The 25355-nt window shown below is 53.3% G+C and overlaps 3 protein-coding genes across 8 annotated transcripts; 1 reads left to right on the top strand and 2 right to left on the bottom strand.

Moving 5' to 3' along the window:
• The first annotated feature begins 73 nt into the window (after positions 1-73).
• Positions 74-5392, top strand: Ifrd2 (interferon related developmental regulator 2). Its single transcript, XM_005006667.4, has 12 exons — positions 74-365; positions 2500-2619; positions 2707-2791; positions 2899-3023; positions 3105-3262; positions 3422-3472; positions 3559-3737; positions 3824-3929; positions 4230-4367; positions 4454-4582; positions 4662-4757; positions 4889-5392. The coding sequence occupies exons 1-12, from the start codon at positions 308-310 to the stop codon at positions 4967-4969; spliced, it is 1326 nt and encodes a 441-aa protein (XP_005006724.1). The 5' UTR covers positions 74-307; the 3' UTR covers positions 4970-5392.
• Positions 5046-10302, bottom strand: Lsmem2 (leucine rich single-pass membrane protein 2). 4 transcript variants are annotated; one of them, XM_063248915.1, is made up of 5 exons: positions 9884-10302; positions 9560-9617; positions 6471-6581; positions 6192-6392; positions 5046-6043 (listed from the first exon to the last, which is right to left on the bottom strand). In XM_063248915.1, the coding sequence occupies exons 2-5, from the start codon at positions 9579-9581 to the stop codon at positions 5910-5912; spliced, it is 468 nt and encodes a 155-aa protein (XP_063104985.1). In that variant the 5' UTR covers positions 9582-9617; positions 9884-10302; the 3' UTR covers positions 5046-5909. The 4 variants fall into 4 exon arrangements, with proteins under 4 accessions (XP_063104985.1, XP_063104987.1, XP_063104984.1 ...); XM_063248917.1 differs by having other exon boundaries at positions 6207-6392; positions 9884-10102; XM_063248914.1 differs by lacking the exon at positions 9884-10302 and having other exon boundaries at positions 9560-9830.
• Positions 10303-11919: 1617 nt separating this feature from the next.
• On the bottom strand, positions 11920-23454 carry Sema3b (semaphorin 3B). Of its 3 annotated transcripts, none has more exons than XM_013159997.3 (18): positions 23359-23454; positions 19371-19563; positions 18483-18640; positions 18254-18316; positions 17714-17833; positions 17549-17642; positions 17132-17251; positions 15674-15819; positions 15470-15581; positions 15281-15350; positions 15053-15197; positions 14523-14742; positions 14189-14280; positions 14066-14107; positions 13672-13853; positions 13515-13570; positions 13288-13427; positions 11920-12777 (listed from the first exon to the last, which is right to left on the bottom strand). In XM_013159997.3, the coding sequence occupies exons 2-18, from the start codon at positions 19483-19485 to the stop codon at positions 12373-12375; spliced, it is 2280 nt and encodes a 759-aa protein (XP_013015451.1). In that variant the 5' UTR covers positions 19486-19563; positions 23359-23454; the 3' UTR covers positions 11920-12372. The 3 variants fall into 3 exon arrangements, with proteins under 3 accessions (XP_013015451.1, XP_013015450.1, XP_003476736.1); XM_013159996.3 differs by lacking the exon at positions 23359-23454 and adding an exon at positions 20831-21075; XM_003476688.5 differs by lacking the exon at positions 23359-23454 and adding an exon at positions 20831-21073 and having other exon boundaries at positions 13672-13829.
• Between the last annotated feature and the right edge of the window lie 1901 nt (positions 23455-25355).

Genomic DNA, 25355 nt, shown 5'->3' with positions numbered 1-25355 from the left:
GTAGACTACGATTTCCGTGGTTCTCCACGTCCAGCCGGCGCACCCTAATCTGTGCGCGCAGCCCCTTGGGAATTATAGTTTCGTCGCGAAGACTCAGATCTGAACCGGGTAGCCGGGAACTCGCCTTCCCAGCGACCCGCTCGGCAGGGCGGGGCGCCTCGCGAAGATGGTGGCGCGCGCGGCGTGTGTCTCCCTACATCTGGCCGAGTCTCAGCGCAGAGCACTGACCAGCGCTTCGCTGGCCTGGAGTCCCCGTCCTCCTGGTCCCTGACCCTGCGACCCGGCGACCCCACGCCCAGGTCCCGGCATGCCTCGCGCTCGTAAGGGCAACGCGCCCCGCAGAGGCGGCCAGCGCCGTGGAGGAGGTGAGTAGGGGGCGCGGGGCTGCTGTGCTGCGGCAGGCAGGGGTCCTGTGTGGGTCCATTTCCGAGTGTCCTGGCCTGGGGAAGGCCCCCTCGGCCCGCCTGACATAGTCTTGCGAAACTGCCGTAGCCAGCACGTGCCGCAGCCGGCATCGGCCACGTGTGCATCCAACTTGAGCAAGTCGCCCACCGCTTGTCAGGCTTCCCAAACCAAAGGAAGTAGCACAGAAGCAGCAGCGTAAGCCGGCCAGCACCTCCAAGCTTCGGTTTCCCCACTGCCTCTCTACACCAGTTGCCTACTACAGTGGAAAAATACAATGGACAGAATAGGAAGTCAGTCCCCTTTCCAAGACCCTTGGTAGACTAGACAGAGAAGTTCTCAGAAGCCTGTTTGCTGCGAAGAATTGAGGGAGGTGCCTTTAGGAAAGTACAGAATCCTGGCCTGGGCGGTTGTGGCTTTGGGAATTGGATGAATACCGGACAGGCAGTCTTGGTACTGTTATCAGTCTCAACCAAGAGCTTGTTTTTTTTTTTTTGTTTTTGTTTTTTTTTCCTTTCAGTAAACATGTTTATTCTGCTGAGTTAGCTTGAGGGCCAGGCACAGCTTTGCCCTTAAGGAGTCTGGGGTGGGGTGACATTTAATAGGGTAGTGACAACACAACTATGGTCCTGAAACGGTTCAGAGAGGGATGTTGGCCCCAGACTCAAAAACCTAGGAGACCCCATAAGAAGGGTGACCAGATGAGTCCTGAGAAGGTGAAGAGAACCCCGTGCAAAGAGAACCTGTGGAAAAGCCTGGTAGCTACACTGGAAGGGACCGCAACACTGTGGGCCAATCGAGAGGAAGCTCAGCAGCTTTAGAGGTAGAGTAGTAAAAGAGGGAGTAAGCAGAGGCCATTGTGCTGGCTGGGCTGCTTCCTGCAGGCGAGGAGTGTGAGCAGTTCCTGAGAGGTAAGGTCAGCCTGGGGATGAGAAACTGTCAAGAGTTCCACTGCAGTACCCACTTTGGCCAAAGTCCACCCTTGGCCCTGGACAGCATCCACACAGCAGAGTGCTCTGGCCCTACAGCCCTGAAACTTCCCTGTGTTCACCTGTTCTTAGGGGCTTACAGGGTCAGAGCCTCTTTAGGGTCAGAAGGAGCCTGTATGTCTGTCCACCCAGACATGACAGCCTTGAATGGATCGGAGGAAACTCAGAAGAGAATGTGGGGTTCCCACCATACCCAGTGGGAACTGGGTTTCTATTCCAAAGATTGGTAGATGACTTGATGAGTTTGTTAGCCTGAAGTAAAGCCATAACAAGTCATTGTTTTCACCTGCTGCCCCATCTCTACTTGCAGATAGAGAAACTGAGGCCTCAGTCTGATAGCATAGTGCATACATGTAACTCCAGCACTTGGGAGACTGAGACAGGAGGATTACCACAAGTTCAAGGCCAGCCTGGGCTGCATTTAAACCAGAGAGACAGAGACACAGAACAGAGAGAGAGGAGCAGACAGACAGACAGACAGACAGACACTGAGGCCCTAAAGCCTATGCATGTGACCCAGTTCTATATCTGTTAAAATGTGGACTGGAGACTCAGATGGCTGTAGCCCATTGGTAGAGTGTTTGCCTAGCATGCTCACATGAGCACCCAGATTTGATATCCAATGCTGGAGGTGAGGGGGGATGTAGAATTGGGATTTAAATCCCACATATGCTGAACTCTATGGCTAATACCTGATCCTTGCATTGCTTACTTTGGAGTAAAATGCAGGCTAGGCCACAAACCTAGGTGGAGCAGTTACAGCCTTTCCCTTACACCTCCCCTGTCTTCTACCTGTACTAGCTCCCAGTCTTCTACTTAAAATAGTTTCTGGCCTTAGAAGGCACTGCCCACCAAGCTTGCCGGGTATCCCTAGGCCAAGCCTAGTACCTAACACTCTCTTGCAGCTGGTCCTTCTTCCCTTTTCCTTTTTCATGTTTCCTGGCTCAAGTTCCGTACATCAGCCACTGTAGTACCTACGTCAGCTTTGGTTTCCGCCTCTCTGAGAAGGGGCAGCGTTCTGTTTTGTGGGCTTATGAGGTTGCATGAAGTACCCCCAGCCATCCTCATCAGTGGAAGCAGGCTGAATAACTTAACATATACTCCCCAGGTGCCCAGTGCAGTACCCAAGCTGACTCAGGTTCCAGTGAGGATGAGGCAGCCAGTGAGGCCCGAAGTACCACCAGCGAATGTCCCAGCCTTCTCAGCACCACAGCAGAGGATAGCCTGGGTAAGAGCAAGTAGCCATTTGGCAAAGGTTCAATGAGGGCTCCATTGGGTGAGGGCAAGAAGCAGTGCTGATCTGCTGGCCTTGCAGGGGGGGATGCTGTCGATGAGCAGGGCCAACAGGAAGATCTCGAAGAAAAGCTAAAGGAATATGTGGACTGCCTCACAAACAAGAGGTACCCCTGGCTGCTAGCCTACTCCTATATCCAGGGCATTGCTCAACCCATGCCAAATGTGACCAAGGGACAGCTGGCCCTCATGACTGTCCCTTCTCTACCCTTAGTGCCAAGATCCGGCAAGGAGCTCTGGAGAGCTTGCGCCTGGCCCTGGCTTCCCACCTGCTCCCTGACTTTTTGCTGGAACGCTGCCTCACACTGGCTGATGCCTTGGAAAAGTGCCTCAAGAAAGGTCAGGCTTTGGGGTATGTGGAGGACCTTAACTGGGCAGGTGCTGACCTGGTGCAGGGGCTGACTGGAAAGCATCCTACAGGGAAGGGTGAAGAACAGGCCCTGGCTGCTGCCGTGCTAGGCCTGCTCTGTGTGCAGCTGGGACCTGGACCCAAGGGTGAGGAGCTGTTCCATGGCCTGAAGCCCCTGCTAGTCTCTGTCCTCAGTGACTGCACAGCTAGCCCCTCTGCCCGGCTTCATGTGAGTGTTCCCATGCCCTGCAAAACCTTCCTCTACTTTATCACAGAGTGGTGGGTTCCACCTGTCTTCAGGCTTCCTATCCTGAGGGGTAGGGGTGAGCCCTATGGCTTAGAACCCAGACTGACCTCTGATCATGGCCTAGCTTTGTCCTCCCAACAGTGTGCTTCTACTCTTGGCTTGGGGTGCTACGTGGCTGCTGCTGATATCCAGGTAAGCGGCCTTTGGACACAGATGGTGGATCATGTAGGCCCCTAGCTGTGTCCCTGAGCCTGTCCCCTGTCCCCGTATGCTCCTAGGACTTGGTCTCTTGCCTCGCCTGCTTAGAAGGTGTTTTCAGCCAGTCCTGTGACACAGATGGCTCCACAGTTCCTGTGGTCCCCGCCAGCCTGCATGGCCTGCTCTGTGCTGCCCTGCAGGCCTGGGCATTGTTACTTACTATCTGCCCCAGCACCCACATCAGCCACATCCTTGACAGGTGAGGGTAGCTGCCCACTGGGAGTGGGAGGTGATCACGAAGGGGCCCCCAACACACACATGTAGCTTAGCCTGCCCCTTCTCCAGGCAACTGTCCCAGCTGCCCCAGCTCTTGTCCAGTGAGAGTGTGAACCTTCGGATTGCTGCTGGTGAAACCATCGCATTGCTCTTTGAGCTCGCCCGGGACCATGAGGTGCAAGGATGGTAGGGGGGTGCCTGCTGGTGCTACTGCCCACCCCAGGCTGGAGGCAAAGAGAGCATGCCACAGAATACAGAGCAGCCTCAGGTCATTGTATTGGAGAGGTGGCCCCAACAGTGACTTGTGTGCCAGGTGTTATGGGGACCCCAAGGTGTCCTGTGCAGGTGGAGGCCAAAGAAGGGGTGAGAGGAGCCAGGCAGAAAAGAGGAGAGTGATTAGGAAAGATTTAGGCAATCCATGTTGAGAGCCAGCAGAGCCTCAGCTTCTGCCTCAGCTTTCACTACTCCCACACAGGAGGACTTTGTTTACGAGGACATAGAGGCCCTGTGTGGTGCCCTGCGCACTCTAGCCACGGATAGCAATAAGTACCGTGCCAAAGCTGACCGCCGGCGCCAGCGCTCTACTTTCCGTGCCGTGCTGCATTTTGTTGAAGTGAGTGAGAGAACATGTTTGTCCTAGCAAGAGTGTAGCCCCAGGCATAGCAGCCAAGCCCAGCTGCGGGCCCCTCTACCCTGCAGGGTGGTGAATGTGAGGAAGAGACGATCCGCTTTGGACTGGAAATGCTGTATGTGGACAGCTGGGCTCGGCACCGGATCTATGCTGCCTTCAAGGATGTGCTGGGTTCGGGCATGCACCACCACCTACAGGTGGGAGGATGGGCCGAGAGGGCTCCCCAGTTTGGCTGCTTTGGAGTAGACTGGATTTATTTGCCTTCTCTGTCCCCAGAACAATGAGCTTCTCCGTGACATCTTTGGCTTGGGCCCTGTGCTGGTACTGGATGCCTCTGCTCTGAAGGCTTGTAAAGTTTCACGTTTTGAGAAGGTTTGCATCCTTGGACACTTTTATTTCCCTTCAATTCCCGTTTCCCAGAGGCCTCCAGCTTTGCAAGGACTGCAGGAGGAGCCCTGGGCTTTCTTCACAGTTCACCAGATTCTACCCTTTTTTCCCCCCAGCACCTGTACAATGCTGCTGCCTTCAAAGCCCGAACCAAGGCTCGAAGCCGTGTGCGGGACAAGCGGGCAGATGTCCTGTGAAATAGACCAGCTGAAGACAAGACTATCCACACCCTTGCCTGTATTTTTAACAGAAGACAGTGCAAGAACTGGTATCTGCCAGTGATTGTCACTTTATTTTTTTAAGAAAAAAACAAAACCAGACAGGTTGGGTGAGTAGGGGTAGGGAACCCTGCCCTTTTTTGCCCTGTACTCAGCCTTGAGGCTTATTCCTGCCCTATCGAAGGCAGGGCCAAGAGAGTGCCTGTCTCAGGGACGTGGGGCAGACAGTAGGGAGCCGTCCCTTTCCTTTTTTAGGCCTTAATGCTTTGGAATGACCCAGTTCTTTGAGGTATTGGCATCTGTACTGATGCCACTATGGCAAGTGGGGAGGCAAAGCTACCTGGAAAGGATTTTTGTGTTTTTAAAGATTATGTGATAATTAAATAGAATATAATGTTCTGCTTCTGTGGTCCTGACTCTTGAGTATTTCTGCCCAAACTCCCTTCCATCCAGGACTTCAGACTTGGGTCCAGTGGGATCTCAGTTGTGCCCTTGAAGGCAGTGTGCCCTGGGGTAGGGTGAGGTCTCCCCAACTTGGAGTCCAGCCTGTCTCTTGAGACCTAAGGTTGGATTCCTGCTAGGAGGCCTGGGAGAGTAGGTGGCTGCAGTGAGGCAGCTATTTCTAGACTTCTTACCCTGCTATGTTGGGATGCCCAGAGTATGCTGACAGGCCACAGGAGAAGCCAGGAGACTGGTACCCCATCCTTTGACCGTAGGCCAGCCCAGAAGGGCCTATCTGGTGCCAGAAGGCTTGGCTAGGCCTGGCTGAAGAGATCAGGAGAGGTAGGTAACTGTGAAGTCATATCAGTCTCCTCCAAAAATCTCAACAAGAAAGTGGCATAGACCAGCAATGGGAGGAGAGATCTGCCAACAGCCTCTATTCCCCCCACACCCTTTATGCCCTGGTCCAGGTAGAGTTTCAGCTGGGCGCCCGGGCTTCACTGGAGTTGAGCCTCCGCAGTTGGCTGAGGCTGGCGAGTCGGAGCTTGAGCAGCATCTCCTCCTGGGTGCGCAGCGTATGTGCCAGGACCCGCAGGGATTCACTCTGCAGTACTGCGGATGGGCAGGTGTTTGTGGGACCTTGTTAGATTACATGCTGCCTCAGACCTCCATAGCCCAGCAGCAGCTGCCCACTGACCCCTGCCCTTCACCGCTGCAGCATCTTCCAGAGAGCCTCCCAGTCCCTGTGGTCCCCACCTGCCTTGCCTGTCCCTACCGCTCAAGTAGACAGCCAGGATGGCAAGTGCCAGGCAGGTGAGCACTAGCAGTACCAGCAGCAGCAGGAACCCGCCACGACCAAATGCTGTACTACAGCCAGCCTGGGCACACAGTGACGGTGGCAAGACACCCAGCAACTCATCCCATGGCCGGGCCTCCTCAGCCAGATACGGGTGTGTCAAGCCTGTGGAGTGGGGGGGATGTTAGGAGGGTGGCAGGCTTTTTTCCCCCTGCCCAGGACATCTTTTCTGTACCCCCTCACCTTCACCGTGTAGGTCGCTGATGGATTCCACTCGGTGTAGCTGCACCTCGGGCACATGGCTAGGAGCCAGGAGCCCCCTGGTTTTCTGGCTCTGTGTTGGTGTCACAGTGTCTGCAGGGGTGGTGGGGCTCATTCAGCAGGCAGGTCACCCCTTCCTGGCTCCCAGGTAGCCTTAGGTAGTAGGGACTTAGGGAAAATAGGCACACCCTCTGAGGCTGCCTGGTCATTTAGGTTATTTGCAGTTCCCTTGGGAAATTAGCCCTGATAGGGCCAGGGATAGAATTCAGTGGCATAATCACCTGCCTGGCAAGTGCAAAGTCCTGAGTTCAATGTCTGGTACAAAAAGCCTGAGGACATCCACTGAGTATGAAATTTTTCACAATTTCTCAACAGTCATTAGGGACTATAAAACATGGAATTAACCTAGGAACAGGGGTAGAATTCATCAAATTGTCCTTGAGAAGTATGTACCCCACCCTCAATGGGCTATTACTGTCATCATGAGATCCCCACTAAAACTTCTGAAGAGGGAGTAGGGTTTTGGCTCGCTTTGAACTCTCTAGGTAGCCCAGACTGGCCTTGAATTCCTGGTAATTCTGCTCACCAGGTGCTGGGAAGAGAAACAATTTATATTCACACATTTATGTATGTATTTGCTAATTTGCAAGATTAAAAAATTTTTTTACTGGTACTAAGTCTTTTTTTTTTTTTTTTTTTTGTCTTTCTCGTTTTTATCAGTACCAGGGATCGAACTCACGGCTGCACACTTGGAAGGAAGGCGCTCATGCTGCTGAGCTAAATCCCCAGCCCCAAGTCTTTTATTTTTTGACAGCATCGCACTTTGTAGTCCAGGCTGACCTTGAACTCATAGTGATCCTCTTGCTTCCACTCACCAAGTGTTGGGGTACAGGAGTGCATCACCACGCCTAGCTAGCACTGGGGAACCTAGCTGTGCTGAAGTATCCTCAACACTTTTTCTTTCATTTTTGACTCATGGTCTCAATAAATTTCTCAGGCTCACCTTGAACTCCTCTAATTCTTAGCCTATCCAGAGTACCTGGATTTACAGATGTACAGCATTATGCTGTCAAAATAAACTTTCTTGATCGATTTGATTTGGTTTGGTTGCCTAGGGAGCCTGAACAATATATGCATACCTTAATTATCCATTCACTGTTTGCCTATTTAGTCCCTGAGGTCAGTGTAATTTTCCTGGGATTTTATTCAATTCAAAGTTATTTTTTTTTTTTTTTGAAATGGGGATCTCATTAAGTTCCCCAGTCTGGTCTCAATCTCCTGTACTCAATTGATCTTCCCACCACAGCCTCGGGAGTACCATCAAAATATGTTATGATTTGGGGCTGGGGATTTAGCTCAGTGGCATAAGTGCCTGCCTTGCAAGTGTGTGGTCCTGAGTTGGATCCCTGTACTGATAAAAAAAAGACAAAAAAAAAATTATGATTTCTTTTGGCTTTTTTTGAGACATGGTTCCATATGCAGTTTAGGCTGATCTTGAACTGTGTAGCTCAGGCTAGCTTCAAACTCAGCAATCCTCTTGCCTAGGCCTCCTGAGTCTTGTAATCACAGGCATACACCACCACATCTGGCTGGCTTATGAACATTTTTTTTTTTCTGACGTTCTTTGACTTTAAAATCTTGGCCCAATAAGAGCTCCAGGGACTCATGTGGGAGCTAGATTAGAATGGGGAGGAAAATGGTATTTCCTGATATAGGAAACAACTGTGACATTCTCAGGACAGTAACTCAACCTTCAAAAACTGCTTAAGCTGGGGCTGGGGATTTAGCTCAGCGGCATAAGCGCTAGCCTTTCAAGCAGGCAGTTGTAAGTTCAATCCCTGGTACCGATAAAAACGAAAAAAGACCAAAAAAAAAAAAAAAAAAACTGCTTAAGCTGCTGCTTTGACATCCTCAAAAACAAGTCATAAAAACATGCCAGTCCTTAAGCTGTTGGTAGATTGAAGGGAATATTATATTCAATTCCTGCTTTCCAAAAAAAAAACTCCCAGCTAGCACAAGCAATTGCATGGCATGCACAAGGTCATGAGTTCCATCCCTGGTACAAAAAAAAAAAAAAAATTCCCTCTTTCCACTCTGTAGTGCTTTACTCAGGTTTTGTTATTTTGTTTGTTTCGTTTTTGGTGCTATGGATTAAACTCAAGGCCTGTGCACTAAACTACACCCTCAGCCCTTTTTTATTTTTTGAGACAGGCTCCTATTAAATTTCTCATAATGGGCTTCCAGAATGAGGGTAGGGCTTACAGATTTTTGCCTTCATGCCCAACTTGGTGTCCTATCTACAGTGGAACAGTGATATGGTTGGCCAGGTGGGGCTATTAGACCCAAATTGGGGAAGGACAGAACCCTTGCCTACTTAGTTCCCAAGCCAGGTGCCCCCATACCCAGTCCCATTACTAGTTTCCTCCCTGCAGCAAGAGTAAAGGCCAGGTGTGGTGATGCATGCCTGTGATCTCAGCTACTTGGGAGATATAAGTAGGAGGATCAATAGTCCAAGGCCAATCTGAGAAACTTATTCAAAAATAAAAAGGACTAGGGGCTGGAGGTTTAGCTCAGCGGCATAAGCGCCTGCCTTGCAAGCAGGCAGTCGTGAGTTCGATCCCCGGTACCGATAAAAAGGAAAAAGACAAAAAAAAATAAATAAATAAAAATAAAAAAAATAAAAAGGACTGAGGCTATAGATCTAGACCGGCACCCTTGTAGTTCAGTCCCTAGTACTGAAAAAAGAAAAAATGAACTGGACAAGCAGCTTCCCAGATGTCTACACCCACTTGGTCACAGCCTGTAGTTGACCCACTCCTAAACTGGGGAGCTTCCCCCAGTTTCTCCTGGTGTCTAGGCAGGGCAAACAAGCATAACCTGAGGTGGAAAGGGGTTCCAGGTATGCTGGGCTCTGCCTCTGAGTACAGGGTTAGGTCTCTTTCTAGAGCTGGGACATGAAAATTGATGACTAGAAAAGACAGTGAAGTTGGTGGCACAGAAATTGAGTCTCTGTGGCCCACAAGGTTACAGGAACTGGGGCCTTGCCCTCCCTCATGATCACCCTCTCCTACCTTCTTGGGTCTCCTCAGGCATAGCAAGTGGTAGACAGTCGGGGACGATGAGGGTGTCCTGTAGCAGGAGTGAACAAAGGCAGCAGTGGCTCCTCTGGGAGCCTGGGAAGGCCTGGCCACCTCCCAACGTGGGCTTAAAATAAAGCTGAGCTCAGCCCACTGGGCTATATTTAGAGGGGGCCACTCTCAGCCCTGAGAAGGGGCAGAGTGACATGCATGGGTAATCCTAAACCAGTGCTGGCGAACCTCTCAGAGCTTCCAGTGATAACAGCCTGCTGCAGCATCCATGGCACAGGTTCGCCACCACCATCCTATACTGCCTACCTGGTGACTCAGCCACGAGCTCCACCAATATAGGGTCCACTTTAGGAAACCGTTCCAGGCCTCGGACTTTACCCAGAACAGCCACCTCAAGTTTGGCCTGGAGCAGAAATACCTCAAGTGGCAGCTGCAACATAAAAGGAGACCCCGGCCAGACAAAGGGCACACACCTGTAATCCCAGTTACAGAAGAGACTGAGACAGGAGGATGGCCAAGTTGAGGCCTGCATGGATAACCTAGGTCATGTCTCAAATTTTAAAATAAATAAATATTTAAAAAATAAAGGGAGAGGGTCAGGGATTCAACTCAGCACCTCAAGTGCTTGCCTGGTAAGCGCAAGGTCCTGAGTTCTTTCCTCAGTACCAAAAAAAAAGTAAATAAGGGGCTGGGGATTTAGCTCAACGGCATAAGCGCCTGCCTTGCAAGCAGGCAGTCATGAGTTCGATCCCTGGTACCGATAAAAAGGAAAAAGACAAAAAAAAAAAAAAAAAAAAAAAAAAGTAAATAAAGGAAAGGCTGGAGAAGCAGCACCTGGTGAAGCAGGCACAAGGCTCTAGTTGCACTCCCCAGTACCACAAGAAGAGAAAAAAGCCCTTGTACATTTCTACTCAGCCACACTTTAACCCTATAGACTCTTACCCATAGTTCAGTCATCTCCCAACAAAAGCTGGACAAACACCCCCTATAGTGTGAGCTGCTAGCATGGTGTGGGCGTTAGGGGGCACATTTGGAACCCAATGCCATGAGGGCTCTGGAGTGGATATTCACGTGTGTGCACATGTGATATACATGCTGACCGTGTCATTCTGATACTCATGCTGGATTAGAGACTGGTACTTCTACTATAGTACAGCAGCTTTTTGTTTTGTGGTCCTAGGAACTGAACCCAGGGCCTTGATACTGAGCCACATCCCAGCCCTTTTAATTTTTTATGTTGAGATAATGGTCTCACTAATTTGTCCAGGACTGGCCCAAACTTGCCATCCTCCTGCCTCAGCATCCCACAGTGCTGAGATTACAGGTGTGTGCCATTGTGCCCAGTTTGGTTCTTCTACTAAGTTCACAACCTTAGGGAGGATCAACCTTTCTGGTTTCCATCTTCTTGGTAAAACATAAACAGTCAGTGGTTCCTCCCTGGCACAGCGCACAGAGGATAGAGATATAGTCCTGGGTGTGAAGCTCTTGGGACCAGGCACTGTTTTTGCCCCTGAAGAGGATACAGGACCCACAAGTCCAGTGAGGATTCACAGTATTGTTCACCCTTGGGGGAAGGTGACCCACTGGGCCCTTCCTTCCTACTGGTGCTAAAACCCTGTAGGTTCTGCCTCTGAAAGGTGTTGGGTCACTGTATCATATCAGCCCCTTGCTGCTCCTCAAACCTGGCAATTTTGTTCCCCTCTCCAGGGCTTTGTACTGGCTGTTTCCTTCCGGAGTGCCCTGTCCCCTGCTTAGGTATTCCTGTGGCTGGCTCCTTGTCTTTCAGTTCACATTATTTTCCACATCACCCACCTCTGTGTTTTTGTTGTTGTTATTTCTTTTAACTTTTTTTTGTTAAAGAGTAAAGAACTTAGCTTTTAAAAAAGGATGGGGGTCAGGGGACTGGGGATATAGCTCAGCAGAACACAGCCTGCCTGGCAAAGGTAAAGTCCTGACTTTGAGGTACGAAAAAAAAAAAAAGAGAGAGAGAGACAGAGAGAGAGAGACACACACAGAGAAACAGAGAGAGAGAGAGTGAGAGAGACAAGATGTCACCATGTCTCCCAGGCTGGCCCAGAACTGGAGATCCTACTGTTTCAGCCTCATGTGTTCTGGTATTACAGGAAAGTACTACCATTCCTGTTCACTTAGGCCTTAAATCACATTATACAGACTGTACTGTGCATATCAGTACTAGTCCCACAGGCCCTACATAACCTCCTCAGTTATGCCTACACCACTCTAAATCCTCACCACAGCAATCCTGGACAGGAGAAACTCAGGTCCTGAGACTGCTAGCAAATGCCCAAGGCCCACACAGCAAATCTAGCACGCTTGTCTGCTGTGGTCATTCCAGCTTTAGCTGATAATGTGTTTATTGCATTGCTTTAGTACAGTCGACCTGCCTCGCCCCACCCCCAGTAGCCCAGCTCTTTCACAGTCTTCTGTTCACAGCCTTCTGCTCACTGCTAAGGAGAGGAATCTCTCTGTCAGGATGGGCACTCAGGGCACTTCCCTGGCCCTGGTCTTGTTCTGGAGCCTTGCTTCTCTGTTCCCTCCCTCTGGGCTAGATCCTGCACCCGGCCTGGGCCACCCTAATAGGGCTACACTCTAGGGTTATCCTGTTAATAAATAAGCCGGCACGGATGCCCGTCTGCCAGGGTCTGTCATTCGGTATCTCCACTTGCCTGGGGACCACGGTGTGCCCAGCTCCAGCCCATCTATCTTCCTGGGGTCTGTCTGGCCTCTCTCTGGCCTGTTGTCTCCCTCCTGGTCCCCGTGCGGGGATAACCCAGTCACCAGTGCCCTGCGCTGCGCGGCCCTCTGTCGGCGCGTGGGTAGGAGGCATGCGTCCTCCGGTTGCGGCTCTTCCTGCGCGACTCAGGCCCCGGGACGCGCAGCTCGTGCTGCGGGCGACACATGCGCAGGGAGTTTGGACCGCCACCTCCACCGGGCTCCACCAGTTGCAGAAAGTCCCGGTACCAGAGTTTAGGGCCCAGGGGCGCAGGAGGCGCTGCTTCCTCGGCACGCGCCAACCGCTCGGCCTGCGTTGCGCTCAGAACATGCAGCGCGAGGCGACGGATTGGCTGTGAAAAACCATGCTCAACAGCGGCGCACAGGTACACGCCCGAGTCCTGACGCTGCAGCCCGCGCAATAGGAGTCCCCGCGCCGTGCGCTCTATGCGTTCCTCCGCCAGCACCTGCGGAATGAGGGTGGTGAGGCCAGGAACGGAGTACAGGGCCCCTGGGAGCCTAAGGCTAGCAAGGAACATGTGCCCGCAGGTGCACTTGCGGTTAGTTGCACACTGGCTGTGGCGGATGAAGATCCAAATGGGCCGCATTACCCTGGATGTGAGGGCCCAGTCAGGAACCTCAATGGCAGCTCAGAGGCAGGCCTCAGAGGCAAGGGACTATGGACCTTGCTACCAGGGAAAACCAGTGGCCACACCCCTTTCTCATCTCTGCAGATGTGGGAACAGTGCTGAAGGGATGACAAGGCAGGTCAAGAGCCCAGCTGGACACAGTGAGGCCTCACCTGGATAGACTCCAGGTCAGGGGCCCATGGGTGCTATGCGGGTGAGGGCTCTAGTGGGGCTGGACTAGACCTAGACCTGAATGGTTGCCAGTCACGGACCTCACTAGGGAGGGTAAGACCTCTCCTAGATGTAGGAGACAAAAGGATACTGGCTGGGAGGGCAGACTGGGAAGACCTGAGTGTGGGCATCCTCCCTTGTGCGCTGGAAAGTCCACTCCACGCGTGCATGCAGCGAGCGGGGCTCACACTCCAAGAAAGCACTGCCGCCCTCCATGCCAAAGACCTTCCGCTCCAGCAGCGTCGGACTGGACGAGTCTTAGGATGAAGAGAATGCAAATTCAGCGGCTCAAGGAGGCAACGGGCACCTTTGGGGGCTGAGGATGTGGCTGATTGTTCACTCACCCCTGGCGCAAAGCATGCTGGGGTCTCCATTCCTTATGTCTTGCCGCCGGAACCGCCTGCGAGGACATTGGAACCTCATGAGCCCTTCTTCCAGCCTCCCGGGTGGCAAAAAGCCCTCCTTTCCCATTCGTTCCATCCGAACTTTGACCCTACCCACCTCTTGGCACTGGGCTGGAAGCGTGTACACTTGCTCCCATCCCAGGCACAGTAGGGGTCACGTGCCAAACAGCATTCTGCGCAGGCGCGGCCATGGGCTGCACAGCGGTGCAATGAGATCTGGGCCACTGAGCTCCGTGAGGCCACATACAGCTGATTCTGGAGGGCAGGAAGGGCTCCTGGCTGACCAAAGGTGGCCCCTTGTGTGCCTCCTAGCAGACAGGGGTCCCTTCCCCCATTTGACAGATGGAAACACTGAGGTCTTGCTCAAGTTATACATTGCTTCTACCCAAACCGAGGGCTGTGAATTTCCAGGGGCAAGAGGGGCTGAGATGGTTGGGACACCCCGATCGCAAGCTCAGTCCCTCCCAACCTCGACCCTTCTGGTCACTTACCCACTTCGAGGAGATTTGCATGCTGGTGACAGCATCTGGGTGCTGAGAGCAAGCAAAAGTTCTGGGATCAGGGCTTAGTGTGCTGGGGAGCCTGGGTTAGGCAACTGGAAGTTGAAGCCTTACCTCAAACATGTGCAGCTCTTCCAGAAGGAGTCCCTCAGAACTTGGCTGGCTGCCCTTGGGGAGTGAGATCACTTTCAGCACTGTTCCCACATCTGCAGGGATGAGAAAGGGGTGTGGCCACTGGTTTTCCCTGGTAGCAAGGTCCATAGTCCCTTGCCTCTGAGGCCTGCACTCTCAACATGGTTGGTTATGAAGAAGTGAAGAATGTGGGTTGGGACAATCAGGGAAGCATCCAGAACGTGGGGCCACAGCCCAGGAAAATAAGCAGAGATAGGACTGAACAGGCAGTGAAAAGAGCTTGAGTGGGGTTCTGAGTGTCACTGTGGACTCTGACCTGTGCCAATGAAGAGGACGTCATAGTGTCCATCAGCGGCAGCTACACGGTCCACAGCAATTTGAGTGAAAGTGTAACCTGCACTCACTTGCATGAAGACAGGGCGCCCCCCGATGGGCAAGACCGGGTTGTACATGAGAGGGTGGTTCCGGGCAAACTGGATGACGTCGTCAGGGAAATCCTTGGTGGAACTGAAGGTGCCAAAGGTCTTGCTGGGACACTAAAGAGGGCATGGAGGAAGGCAAGTAGCGATATAGACAAGAGTGATGTACAGTGTCCTCTGGGGACATGGAATGAGGAAAGGAACAGTGCTGTTCTGGAGATTCAGCCGTGTCCTGGGGAGGCTCAGACTGAACCTCAGGCTAAGGAGAGGAATAAAACATAGCTTTCACATGACGATCGCTCTCTGAAGATGGTGATCTCTCCCATTCATAACTAAAGAATCCACATTTACCAAGAAGACCCCAGGCCAGGTTCTGTACCTTTGAGGCTTTGAAATGAGCTGTGGCAGGAGTCCTTTATCTACATACCATGCCAGGCCGTGGGTAGGGAACACGGCCTTGGTAGGACACCCACTGGTGTGTGGGCCCCTCCTTGTGCGCAAAGGGTCCCAGGAATGCCCGGCGCACATCATTCATGCTGTACACGCACACAGCAGAGCCCTGGAAGATGCCACTACGGTAACAATAAGAGCAGAGTGAGGGTCACACAAAGCCCAGCTGACCCTGACCATGGATGCTCTCCCTTCTGCCCCTTACCTGGATGTGGAAAACACAGTGTAGAGCAGAGGGTTTCGGGGGTCTCGTGAGGACAGCAGGAACACATCCTCTGCAGGGAAAGACCCAGGTTGGAGAGAGCCACAGCTCCTCTGGCCCAGTTGTGCCCCTGGAGTCTGCACACCAATCTCTGAACTCAGCTTCCTCCCACCTTCCACCCTGGGCACTCACGGAGCTGGTCGAAGTGAGTGTCGCCCTCCACACCAGGAATGGAGCACACCAGCCGTGCCTTCAGGAAGGTTGTCCACTTATTGACCAAGCTGCGCTGGCCACCCATGTCATTCTACCAAGAGGACCCAAGAGTCTGAGAGCAGGATCTCATCAGGCAAAGGGTGGGGCAAGGTTGCCAGGGAGAGTGGCCCAGTGACTCCTCACCCGGCAGATCTGGCCAACACGAGACACAGTCAGGCGCCCCAGCACTGGTGCCGCCTCCACTGCCAACTCATGGAAGAAGAAGTAGATTTTGTCGTCGTCTGGATTCTCACTCTCCGGGATCCAAAAGACCTTGACAAACTTGGGTTCTAGCCATAGTAGAAAATGGGATGGGTGATTCTGGGCCTCTGCCTTGATACTGGACCCACTGACAGTCTCCCCTCCCCTTACGGCCCAGTACAGCTATACTGGGGAGCATCTGACTACTCAGGACCTATTCCAAAACCGGGGGTGGTGGCCTGTAATCCCAGCAGTCAGGATGCTGAAGCAAGTGGATCGGATCGTTGCAAGTTCGAGACCAGCCTGGGCTCCAAAGTGTGCTCAAGGCCAGCCTGAACTACATGGCGGGACTCTGTCTCAGACCAAAAAACAAAATAAAACAAAACAAAACAACATAGTTAGCTCAGCGGCATAAGCGCCTGCCTTGCAAGCAGGCAGTCGTGAGTTCGGTCCCTGGTACCGATAAAAATGAAAAAGACAAAAAGACAAAAAAAAAAAAAAAAAAAAAAAAAAAAACAAAATCAGGACCGATGCCTGCGATCAGAGCCTGTGAGGCAAGAAGCAGCCACGAGGGGGCAGCAGAGACTGAGACTACCTGATTAAGCAGGCCGGGAAGAATGGCAGCCCCTAGTCTTGCCCATCACAGTTCCCCAGGCCTAGGCCTGGGAAGAAAAGACAGGATCTAGTTTCACCTTGGCTCACAGATCTCTCCCTATCACACCACTCCTGCTTCAACTCCTCCTTTTGGGTCCCATGCATTAGAATAAACTACTCCAGTCCTTAACAGTCTAGTCCCCTTGCCATTGCTAACTCCATAAATCTGTGTGTTTTGCTCCTACATCAGGGACTCTGGACTAGTTGCTGCCTTTACCTGGAATTCTCTCCTCTCAGTTCTGTTGGCTGCTGGTTTGTGGTTTTTTGGTTTTTTTTTTTTTTTTTTTTTTTTTTTTTGTTGTTGTTTTTGTCTTTTTCCTTTTTATCGGTACCAGGGATGGAACTCACGACTGCCTGCTTGCAAGGCAGGCGCTTATGCTGCTGAGCTAAATCCCAGCCTCTGGTTTGTGCTTTGGGAATTAACTTATACCTCTCCTCAGCAAGGCAAGGTGGCTTCCTTCCCCCAACCCAGTTCCTTCTTCCCTTCCTCTCTATTCTCTCATGAGCCTCATGAAAATTGGTCATTAGAATTGGTCTTCTCATGTATTTGCTGTGAAATCTGTGAACTCAAAGGCAGTATTATCTTGTACTTATCTTGCCTGTCCCTGTGACCCCACTACCTGGCATGGGGTCTAAACAGTGGCAATTTGATGAGACCTCACTGTGACCACTGTGACTTTATCCTTGCTTGGCACCTGCCCTCAGAGAGGGTGGTAGCACCTTCCCACTGGCTTGCCAGCCTCTCACCATTAAGCCAGCGTGAATCGTGTGGCTCTGTCCGGAGACTTGAACGCTGGCCCAGGCTGCGAAAGATGGTAAAGTCTCGGCCCATGAGGTCTGCTGCCACCCCTGAGTACAGTTCCTCCCCTGCAGACAAGGGAAAAGGCAGCTCAGTCAACCCAGGTATGAAGGCCTGGGGAGCTTTAGAGGTTCTCTGGGAGACCCCTGTGCTCTAGGATGTGGGATTTGCAAGGTCTAGATTTTTTTTTCTTTTTTTTAATTTTTGTTTTTTATTTATGTATTTGTTTTTTGGTACTGGGGATGGAACTCACGACCTCGAGCTTGCCAGGCAGGCACTTATGCCACTGAGCTAAATCCCCTGCCCCTGGGTCTAGAATTTCTAAGGGATAATAGTTTTGTTGAGGTCCCAGTCTTTGGACTCACCCACCAGCACGGAGGCTGCCCGATGCCTTGGATCGTAGGGACTCTTTCCCTTGCCGTCCTCAAACCTTCTTGGTTCCAGCCGGAGCATGGGTTCCTGAGAAGCAGGAATTACTGCAACCATCCCTTCTTTTACCCTCCCTCGTCCCGGCCTAGATCTGGCCTTACCTCTAGCCGGTGACCCACTTCCATGAATGCACAGATGGGGTGGAAGGCCCCTGTGCCACAGGCCAGCACGTGCGTGTGGTTGTAGGCATGGAGCAGCTTCACAAAGTTCATGCAATCAGTCTAGGGAACAGGTAACACTGGGGCAGTGAGGCTTTCTCTATAAGGTGACCCCAGGCTCCTTGTCTACCACACCACCCTCACCTCTGTCTCTTTTCTGAAGCCCTTCAGGCAAGTACTGATGTGGTCCACTGGAACCTGAGTGCCCTTGCTGACTGGCCCAATGCACCCCTCACCCTCACAGTGGGGTACACAAAGAAGCACAGATCCACACAGCCCCTCTGACTCACAGGCCCCTGAGAAGAATCCTATGTGCCTGTACCCTGACTCACTACCTCCTGAGCTCGGCTACCTCGACCTCCCTGCCCTGCTCCCAGCCACAACAGGCAGGCTTCTGTCTGAGTTTTGCCCTATCTCTGGGGCACCGGGCCCAGTCTCCCCACCTCTACCCTCCCCACCCTCACCCTAGTAGCTGGCACTCACACCAATGTCCTTGCCTGCCCAGTTGCACTCTTCCCGCCATTCCACAGGGGCCGGCCAGGATAACTATGGGTGGATGGGGCAGAGGAGACACAGGTCATGGATTTGGGATACGCTCTGCCCTAGAGGTCTCTCCACTGGGGAAGTCCATCCCTGTGGGCCTCTCAAGGCAGCTTGGATTGGGTGTTAGGGCTCTCTTATTAGGTAGCACTAAGGTTGGGGTCCCTGGCACCTTCTTGGCCTGCTTGCTGATGTTGTCCAGGCTGAGGGAAGCCACATGGTTCTCAGCACCCACGAACAGGCGCCCACGCTCCTCGTCCACCAGCAAGGCTTCATAGCAACAGGTGCGCTCCAGCCTGAAGGTCCGGAGGCTGTGCCAGGCCTGGAGCTCTGCAAGCAAGGACCACCACTGAGCACTTGTGCCTGTCATGGTCAAAGCCTCCCCAGGGCCCGTCTGGCCATCTCTCTACAGACTAAGATTAGACATGTGGACTGGCCTCCACATGTGTGGATGTTGTGTGAGCTTACACACATGAAGCAGGCCCACCCAGGTGTATGTGTGGAGCTGTAGAGCGGATGGTGCAGCCCCCAGAAAAGGAAAGGAGGCTGAGGAAAGCGTGTTCCAACAAGCAGTGTCTCTGGGTGGGCACACTGAGAGGTCAGGCTTGTGGACACCAGGATTCTGGGGAAGGTTGGGCAGGTAGAAACAATCCTCCCAAGGCTGAAAGCTCCTCTCCAGTCACTCTGCCACCACCTGGAGCTCAGCAGAATTGTCCACTTTATGCACTCCCTAGTAGTCACCCCTCTGTGCAGGAGATGTGAGAAGCGAGCTCTCAGGGCCCCCAAACTTTGACTTTCTTCTTGCCCTATGGCCTGCTTGGGGGAAGGGGATGGGACAGAGGCAAGGGCTGTTGCTATGGGAACAGGAGGAGGTTTCCTGGGAAAGTGTGAGGAGAATATGGGTAGAGAGTTTGGGGGCTGAAGCCAAGACAGCCCCCTTCCACAGGGGTCAGTGACAGGCACACACATAGCACAGCAACCAACACCAGAGTCCCTATCACCCTACACCCCTTTCCTGCTCACCCTGAGCCACACCTTCCTGAGTGCCAGGTGTACCTACCTTGAAAGGAGAGCCGAAGGCGTGGGGGACTGGGGGTAGTACGCCCCAGCCCCAGCCCCACTGCCCAGAGCAGGGCGAGGCCTGGGATCATGGCGGCGGCCTCAGCACACCCCATGCTGGCAGCTTAGGGCGCTCAGGATTCAGCTGGTGTGTGTGGAGGAGCCTTGAGCCTCCCTGGACTCTGCCCCAGGATCTGGAAGAGAAGGAGTCTTTGGTCGGCAGCAGTGAGGGCAGGGAGGGAGGGAGGCTGGGGGGGGGGAGTCCCCAAGGATCAGATTACAGCCCCTGGGGAAAGAGACTGGGGGGTTGCATTCCGCTTGTGAGCCCTCCCTTTGGAGGGTGCCCCCCCTGGCCACAATCACAGACACACCCACGCTGGGCACACCCTCAGGTCACCCTGCACTGGCAGGCACCCGCCCCACCACGTCACTGTCCCTAGTAACCTCCCCTCCTGTATACACGCTCACAGACATTAATCACAAACGCTGTGTGACCACTTCATGCCAGTCCAGAACTGGGCCAGGATTCTGGGAGTCAGGGACAAGGGCCCACTCGGGAGTGGGCAGGATACCAATAAGAAGCAGGACTCTGGAGTCATCTCAGAGAGGCACAAAATGCAAGAGTAAAGCAAGCCCCACAGTGCCCACGGCAAGTGGATGCGACTGTAGGGGTCAGGGTTTTGGCAATGGCTATGGACCCACAGAGAAACAGAGGCACTTTTGCAGGGGAGCCAAGGCTGTGGGTGCCTGTTGGTGTGAATGTTTCTGAGAGTCTCTTTGCAAATGTGCGCATGGGTATAATGCATGAGCATGGGTATGTATGGATGTGTACATGTCTGTGTGCAAACATGGTATGTTGTATTGGGCCTGTGTAGATATGGGTTGTGTTTCAAATGTGTGTGTATATACAAGTGTAATACTGTGTGCATGTCTATGCAGTGACATCACACATTTGTGCATTTGCAAACGTGTATGTGCAGTCTGTATATCTCAGTGGGTGTGCAAGTGAGCAAATACATCACTTTCTAAGACCTTGAGACTCCAATGGGCTCCACCCCTAAGAGGAAGAGGTGCTGCCTGGAGTGCCAAGCTGGGCACTACTTGAGCTCCTGACCTGGCACTGCACTCCAGAAACCCATTGGTTACAGGTATTCTGTGAGTTCAGGCTTTAGACCCAAAGGAATGGGGACAGGGTGAGGCAGCCCCTCTCGCCCCACAGTCTCCTGGTAGAGACACTGTCCTCACTCAGAACCTCCATGCTCCCTAAGCCTCCCCTTCCACCTCAGTGGCCTTCCCTGGGTCCCTTAGTTGAGGTCAGGACTCAGCTGCACTGCCCACCACCTTTCCCAGAAGCTGGCTGGGCAGGTACTTGCACGGAAGCCCTGGGGCTGGGGTGAATCCCAGGGTGAGATCCAGCAAGGGAAACAGTGACTGGGGCAGATGTCACCCTCCACCACGAACCTCTGCCCAGCTCCCAGCGCAGGGACCTCTCCTAGGCCAGGACCCCACTTCCCTTGTTCCATCCGCTGACACTTGCCAACTGCTGCTTCCCGCTTCTCAGGCTGGAGAGGTCCGCAAAGCTGCACCTGGTGGCCTTTTCACATGCCACCGAGAATGCAGCAGAGGCACCTCCTCTGCCCAGGCCCTTCTGCCCTGGGGAAGAGGCAAGGCTGGGGGCCCACAGGGCACTCTCTGATGGCGGCTTTAAGGAGCAGCCCCGCCCCCACCAGGCCAGCCACCGCCCCGTGACGCTGTAAAGTTTGCAGGGCTGCAGGGCGGATCTGATGACTGGGCAGGCAGCCCGACACTGGAGAAAGCAGCCAGAGTAGAATGGGCACAAGTGAAGGGTGGGTAGAGATGACCCCTGCCCAGCTGGGCCTGAGGCTGAGGGGGGCTCTAGGCCCAGGCATTGAGGCACCAGTCAAAGGAAAAGAGGAAGAAACAAGAGACCACTCCCCCACCTCAGTGGCAGCTCTCTGCATCAGGCAGACTGGAGAACTCCAGTTCCTTACCTGTCCCTCCACAGCTGGGATGTCAGGGGAGAGTAATGGGAATTTAGCTGCTGCCTCAGTTGCTAGGGGCCAACTGAGTGGGAGCGTGAGGTCACTTGGACATCCAGGACTGGCCCCAGTCCTTCCTCACTAGTTGGACCATTTAGTATATCAACTGCCTGGCCCACAGTCCTGTGATGACAGCCCCAATGGAGAAGAGAGGAGAGTGGAGAGAGGCTGGCCCAGGTCTCCCAGCAGATCTCACTTCAGCACTGTGGGGTGTGGGTCCATCCTTATATCCATCACTCGACCATAGCTCCTGCATCTCAGCCAGGAGATGGGTGCAGATGGTGGGACCTCCCTGACTCACCTTATTTTCCTAGGATGAACCTAGAGCAAGGTACCTGATGGAGGGTTGGTGGGAAGGGCCTGGGGTCTTGTCCTGAAGACAGCCCTGTGAACACACTCTGTGTGGACTACAAGGGATACTCCTTGGAGGGGGTTGTGTTGCCAGTGGTCTGGTGAACATGCCAGGGCTTGAGGATGTGTTATGACCCCTGAGAACCCCCAAAGGCACTCCCCTGCCACCGCTCTGAGGCTGGGCAGCAGTTCCTTAGGGAGGACTATCAGCCAGGTTGTGTGGTCACTTCTGTATATCCCATCCCCTAGATGCTTTCAGTAGACAGGGTCAGGAGAAGGGAGGCTCATCTCCATATCCCTAGAGTCCTCCTGGGGCCATGCCTCTTCTTCCCGTGTCCCTGGACTGGCCTGACCAGCTGCGAGGTGGATAATGAGAGCCAGCAAGAGAACCAGGGGTGAGGAGGAGGGGATGAGTATGCATCCCTGCTTGAGCTCTTGGGTTTCCAGGATGCACCTTTACCTACTCCTGGGCAAAGCTGCCTTTCACTTTGAACCTGGGCAGCCTCTCCTGCCCTATGCAAGCAAACAAAATTCTTGGGCTGTTTTTCCACCCCAGCAGCCAAGATCAGCAAGTGTCTTTGAAGGCACTCCCTACCCCTGCTGTGTGCCCTGTCTGCCCCCACTTCCTTCAGCTCTCCAGACAGGGGGTCCCAGGCTCTATTTTATTCCCCTTTCTCTCCCAAACTCTTTGTTCACACTGGGGAAGTGGACCAGGACCCCATCATCTTTCCAACAGCCTGGGACTCAATCCCCAGGCATAGGTGCCACCTTTCCTCCTCCAGATGTCTCCTCCCTTAAACCAAAAGGAGGTCCCCAGGGATGGGAGCTCAAATTGTCCACAAGGTCTCCCTTCTGTTCCTTAGTCCCAGGTCCCAGTGTGCCAGGTATGCGGCAGGACTCAGTGAGTTTCCTGAAGCTCTGGAATTGGGCAGCCTGGGCCTGGGCCTCAGTAGAAAACCAGGAGAAGCAGCTGGAGTCCCTATCTTGCCTGTCCCTGTGTCCTTTGAGCCATCCCAGCCTCTTGGGTCCCTACTTTTCCCTGGGACACCCCCGGCACAGGCTTGCTTGGATGCTGGTGCTGTTTGCCCGTTGGTGGGACATCCTGCCAAGACTTCGGCTTTTCCCTCTGGAAATAATTGTACTGTTGTGCCAAGGCCCAGCACCTGCCTCCCACCCCTCATCCGCATTGGGCCTGCCCCTCTGCACCCTGTGGGACTCTGGGTGTTGTGGCTGGCTTAGGAGAAACATCTGAAGAAGGCTGTAACAATCCTGTTACTGCCCAGCTTGGGCTGGACAGGATCTAGGATTCTCTGTTCACACCTGCTTTAGTCATCAAGGCTAGTGGCTCCTCCTCACAACCTTTTGCTGTTGGCCACAGGAGCACCGGGTGGTACAGCTCTGAGGCCGCAGGCAGTGTCGGGGAGGGGGCTATGAAGGAGAGTCCCAGCATCACCTGAGGCTACCTTCCCTGACGCACTAAGTCACCTGCCCCGCTGGGACTCCTGGGAAAGGATGGGCCAGAGCACTTCCCCACCCACTCCCAGTTGGTGCTCACATTCCCAGGATACCCCGGCCAACCTGTTTTGAAAGATCAGCTCCTCCCCTCCTTGCCTGTATCCTTTTGACAGCCTTGTCAGAGCAGAGGTGGAGGGGCTGAGGGAGGGGCTACGAAGAACCCCGGGCCTTTGGCTGTGGCCCTGCCCCCACCCGCTCCGCCCCTGCCCTCCCTCCGCCTCCTGCGCATTCCTCGCAGACTGAGGTCAGCCCCTCTGGGATGGGGGAGCCCCCCCCAACCAGCCACATCACAACTCTTCACTCCTGTTTTCTTCATTGCCCAGCAGGGTGGGGTGAAGAAAAGGGGCAGGGGGTGGAGCCTCCCTCTTCTTTGGTAGGGAGCCTTGGTAGGGAGGTAGAGGGGCCATGCAAAAAATGCTGCAAAAGTGGCCTCAGTAATACTCGGTGCTAATTAGAGTAACATAAATACATTCCCTAAGTGGGTTAGAGAGCCTCACAGGACAGCTGGCTGGCTGGAGCTGTGATACTCCATAGGGGTGTGCTGGCGGCTACGCTGCTGCCCAGGGACTGGCGGCCTCAGTGCCCTAGGTGAGGCAGGGTTGAGTCTGACACATGCAGCTAACCACCGGTGTGCCCTCACTGGAGACTGAGCCAAACCTCTCAGAGCTCTCTGCTCCATGAAGCTGTGGCCACCTGGTGAAGCAGGTCTAATGTGAGGGCAGGCACTGCATGTGTGCTTTGTTACCACTTGGGCTCTGGCTTCTTTTCTCAGGCATCTAGGCCAGTGAGAGCATCCAGGGGAAGTTCCCCGCTGCCCTGCCATCTGGCCCTCCCTTTCTCTCTCTGGTCAGCACCTCTCCTGCCCCCATCTCTTCTCACCCAAGCACAGCTACTTCTTCAAATTGACTTTTTTTGTTTTGTTTTGTTTTGTTTTGTTTTGTTTTTTGGTACTGGGAATCGAACTCTCAACCTCAGCTTGCCAAGCAAGCACTGTGCCACTGAGCTAAACCTCCAGTCATTTTTTTTTTTTTTTTTTTTGTACCAGGAATTGAACTCAAGAACTTGCATTTGCCAGATAGGCATGTATGCTGCTGAGCTATCTCCTTAGCCCTGACCTGTTTATCTGACCTCTGTGCCCAGGGTTCTACCTGAGCTTCCCCCTCCCCTGGAGACTCCACTGACCATCACTGCACAAGTCAGCAAAAACACTGGCAATGCTCAAGCCACTCCTCTTCAGGACCCCTAGCTGAGAGATCCTTTTGTCCCGATGAAGACACTCTTCACTCTACCCCAAGCTATGTCCCTGAAGTCATTCTACTACTCCTGTCCCTTTGTGTCCTCTGTAGTTCCTTGCTCCTCTCCCCACCTCCCCTGCTTCAGAGATTGTAAGAGTAGATGGGAGTCCTAGGACCCCAGCCTGTCATTTACAGCACCCTCCCTAGCTCAGCCAGTTCTCCTGAGCTGCCTCATTTTGGGGATGCATCGCACTTTCCTTGGGCTGTGCTCTCCATCCTTTAGGTCCTTTCTCTAAAATGTTACCTGCTGGATTCTTCCTCACCATTCACTATCAACCTCAACTATCACTCTTCCTCTAAGAAGCCCCAGACCCCTACAGTGCCAGATCCAAGCCTCTAGCCAGGTTCCCCATTACAGGGAGAGCAGCAAGGGCTAGCATTCTTGGTGATGCTAGAACTCAGTGGAGGATAGGCAGGCAGGCAGAATGTATGCAGAAAGTTCTTCCACTTCCCTGGACCTGCTGGGTGCAAGGGGGACCAATGGAAAAGGCACAGCTGTCCCCTTGGCCCCACTCCAGGTGCCCAGAATTTGACTCTCCCACACCTGATGCAGTCAGAAAACAGTCAGTGGCAGGGGATGTCACAGTATGATTTTTCTCCCTACCAAGGTAACTTGGAATTCTGCATGTCTGGCAAGGAAAGAAATAGGCAGACTTGTCTCTGTGCCCCCCTCCAAACCTCCAAGGGTACCTGGATCTGGATGGCTGTGCCACTGACCGGGCAAAGAGGAGAACCCAAGGCCTGGACTTGTCTTCCTTGTTTTTT

The sequence above is a fragment of the Cavia porcellus genome, unplaced genomic scaffold, assembly GCF_034190915.1.
Source record: "Cavia porcellus strain 051 isolate PalLab524CR breed Dunkin Hartley unplaced genomic scaffold, mCavPor4.1 scaffold_5, whole genome shotgun sequence".
Lineage (NCBI taxonomy): Eukaryota > Metazoa > Chordata > Mammalia > Rodentia > Caviidae > Cavia > Cavia porcellus.
Note: the sequence above shows the minus strand (reverse complement) of the source record. Positions and strands in the feature narration are given on the sequence as shown.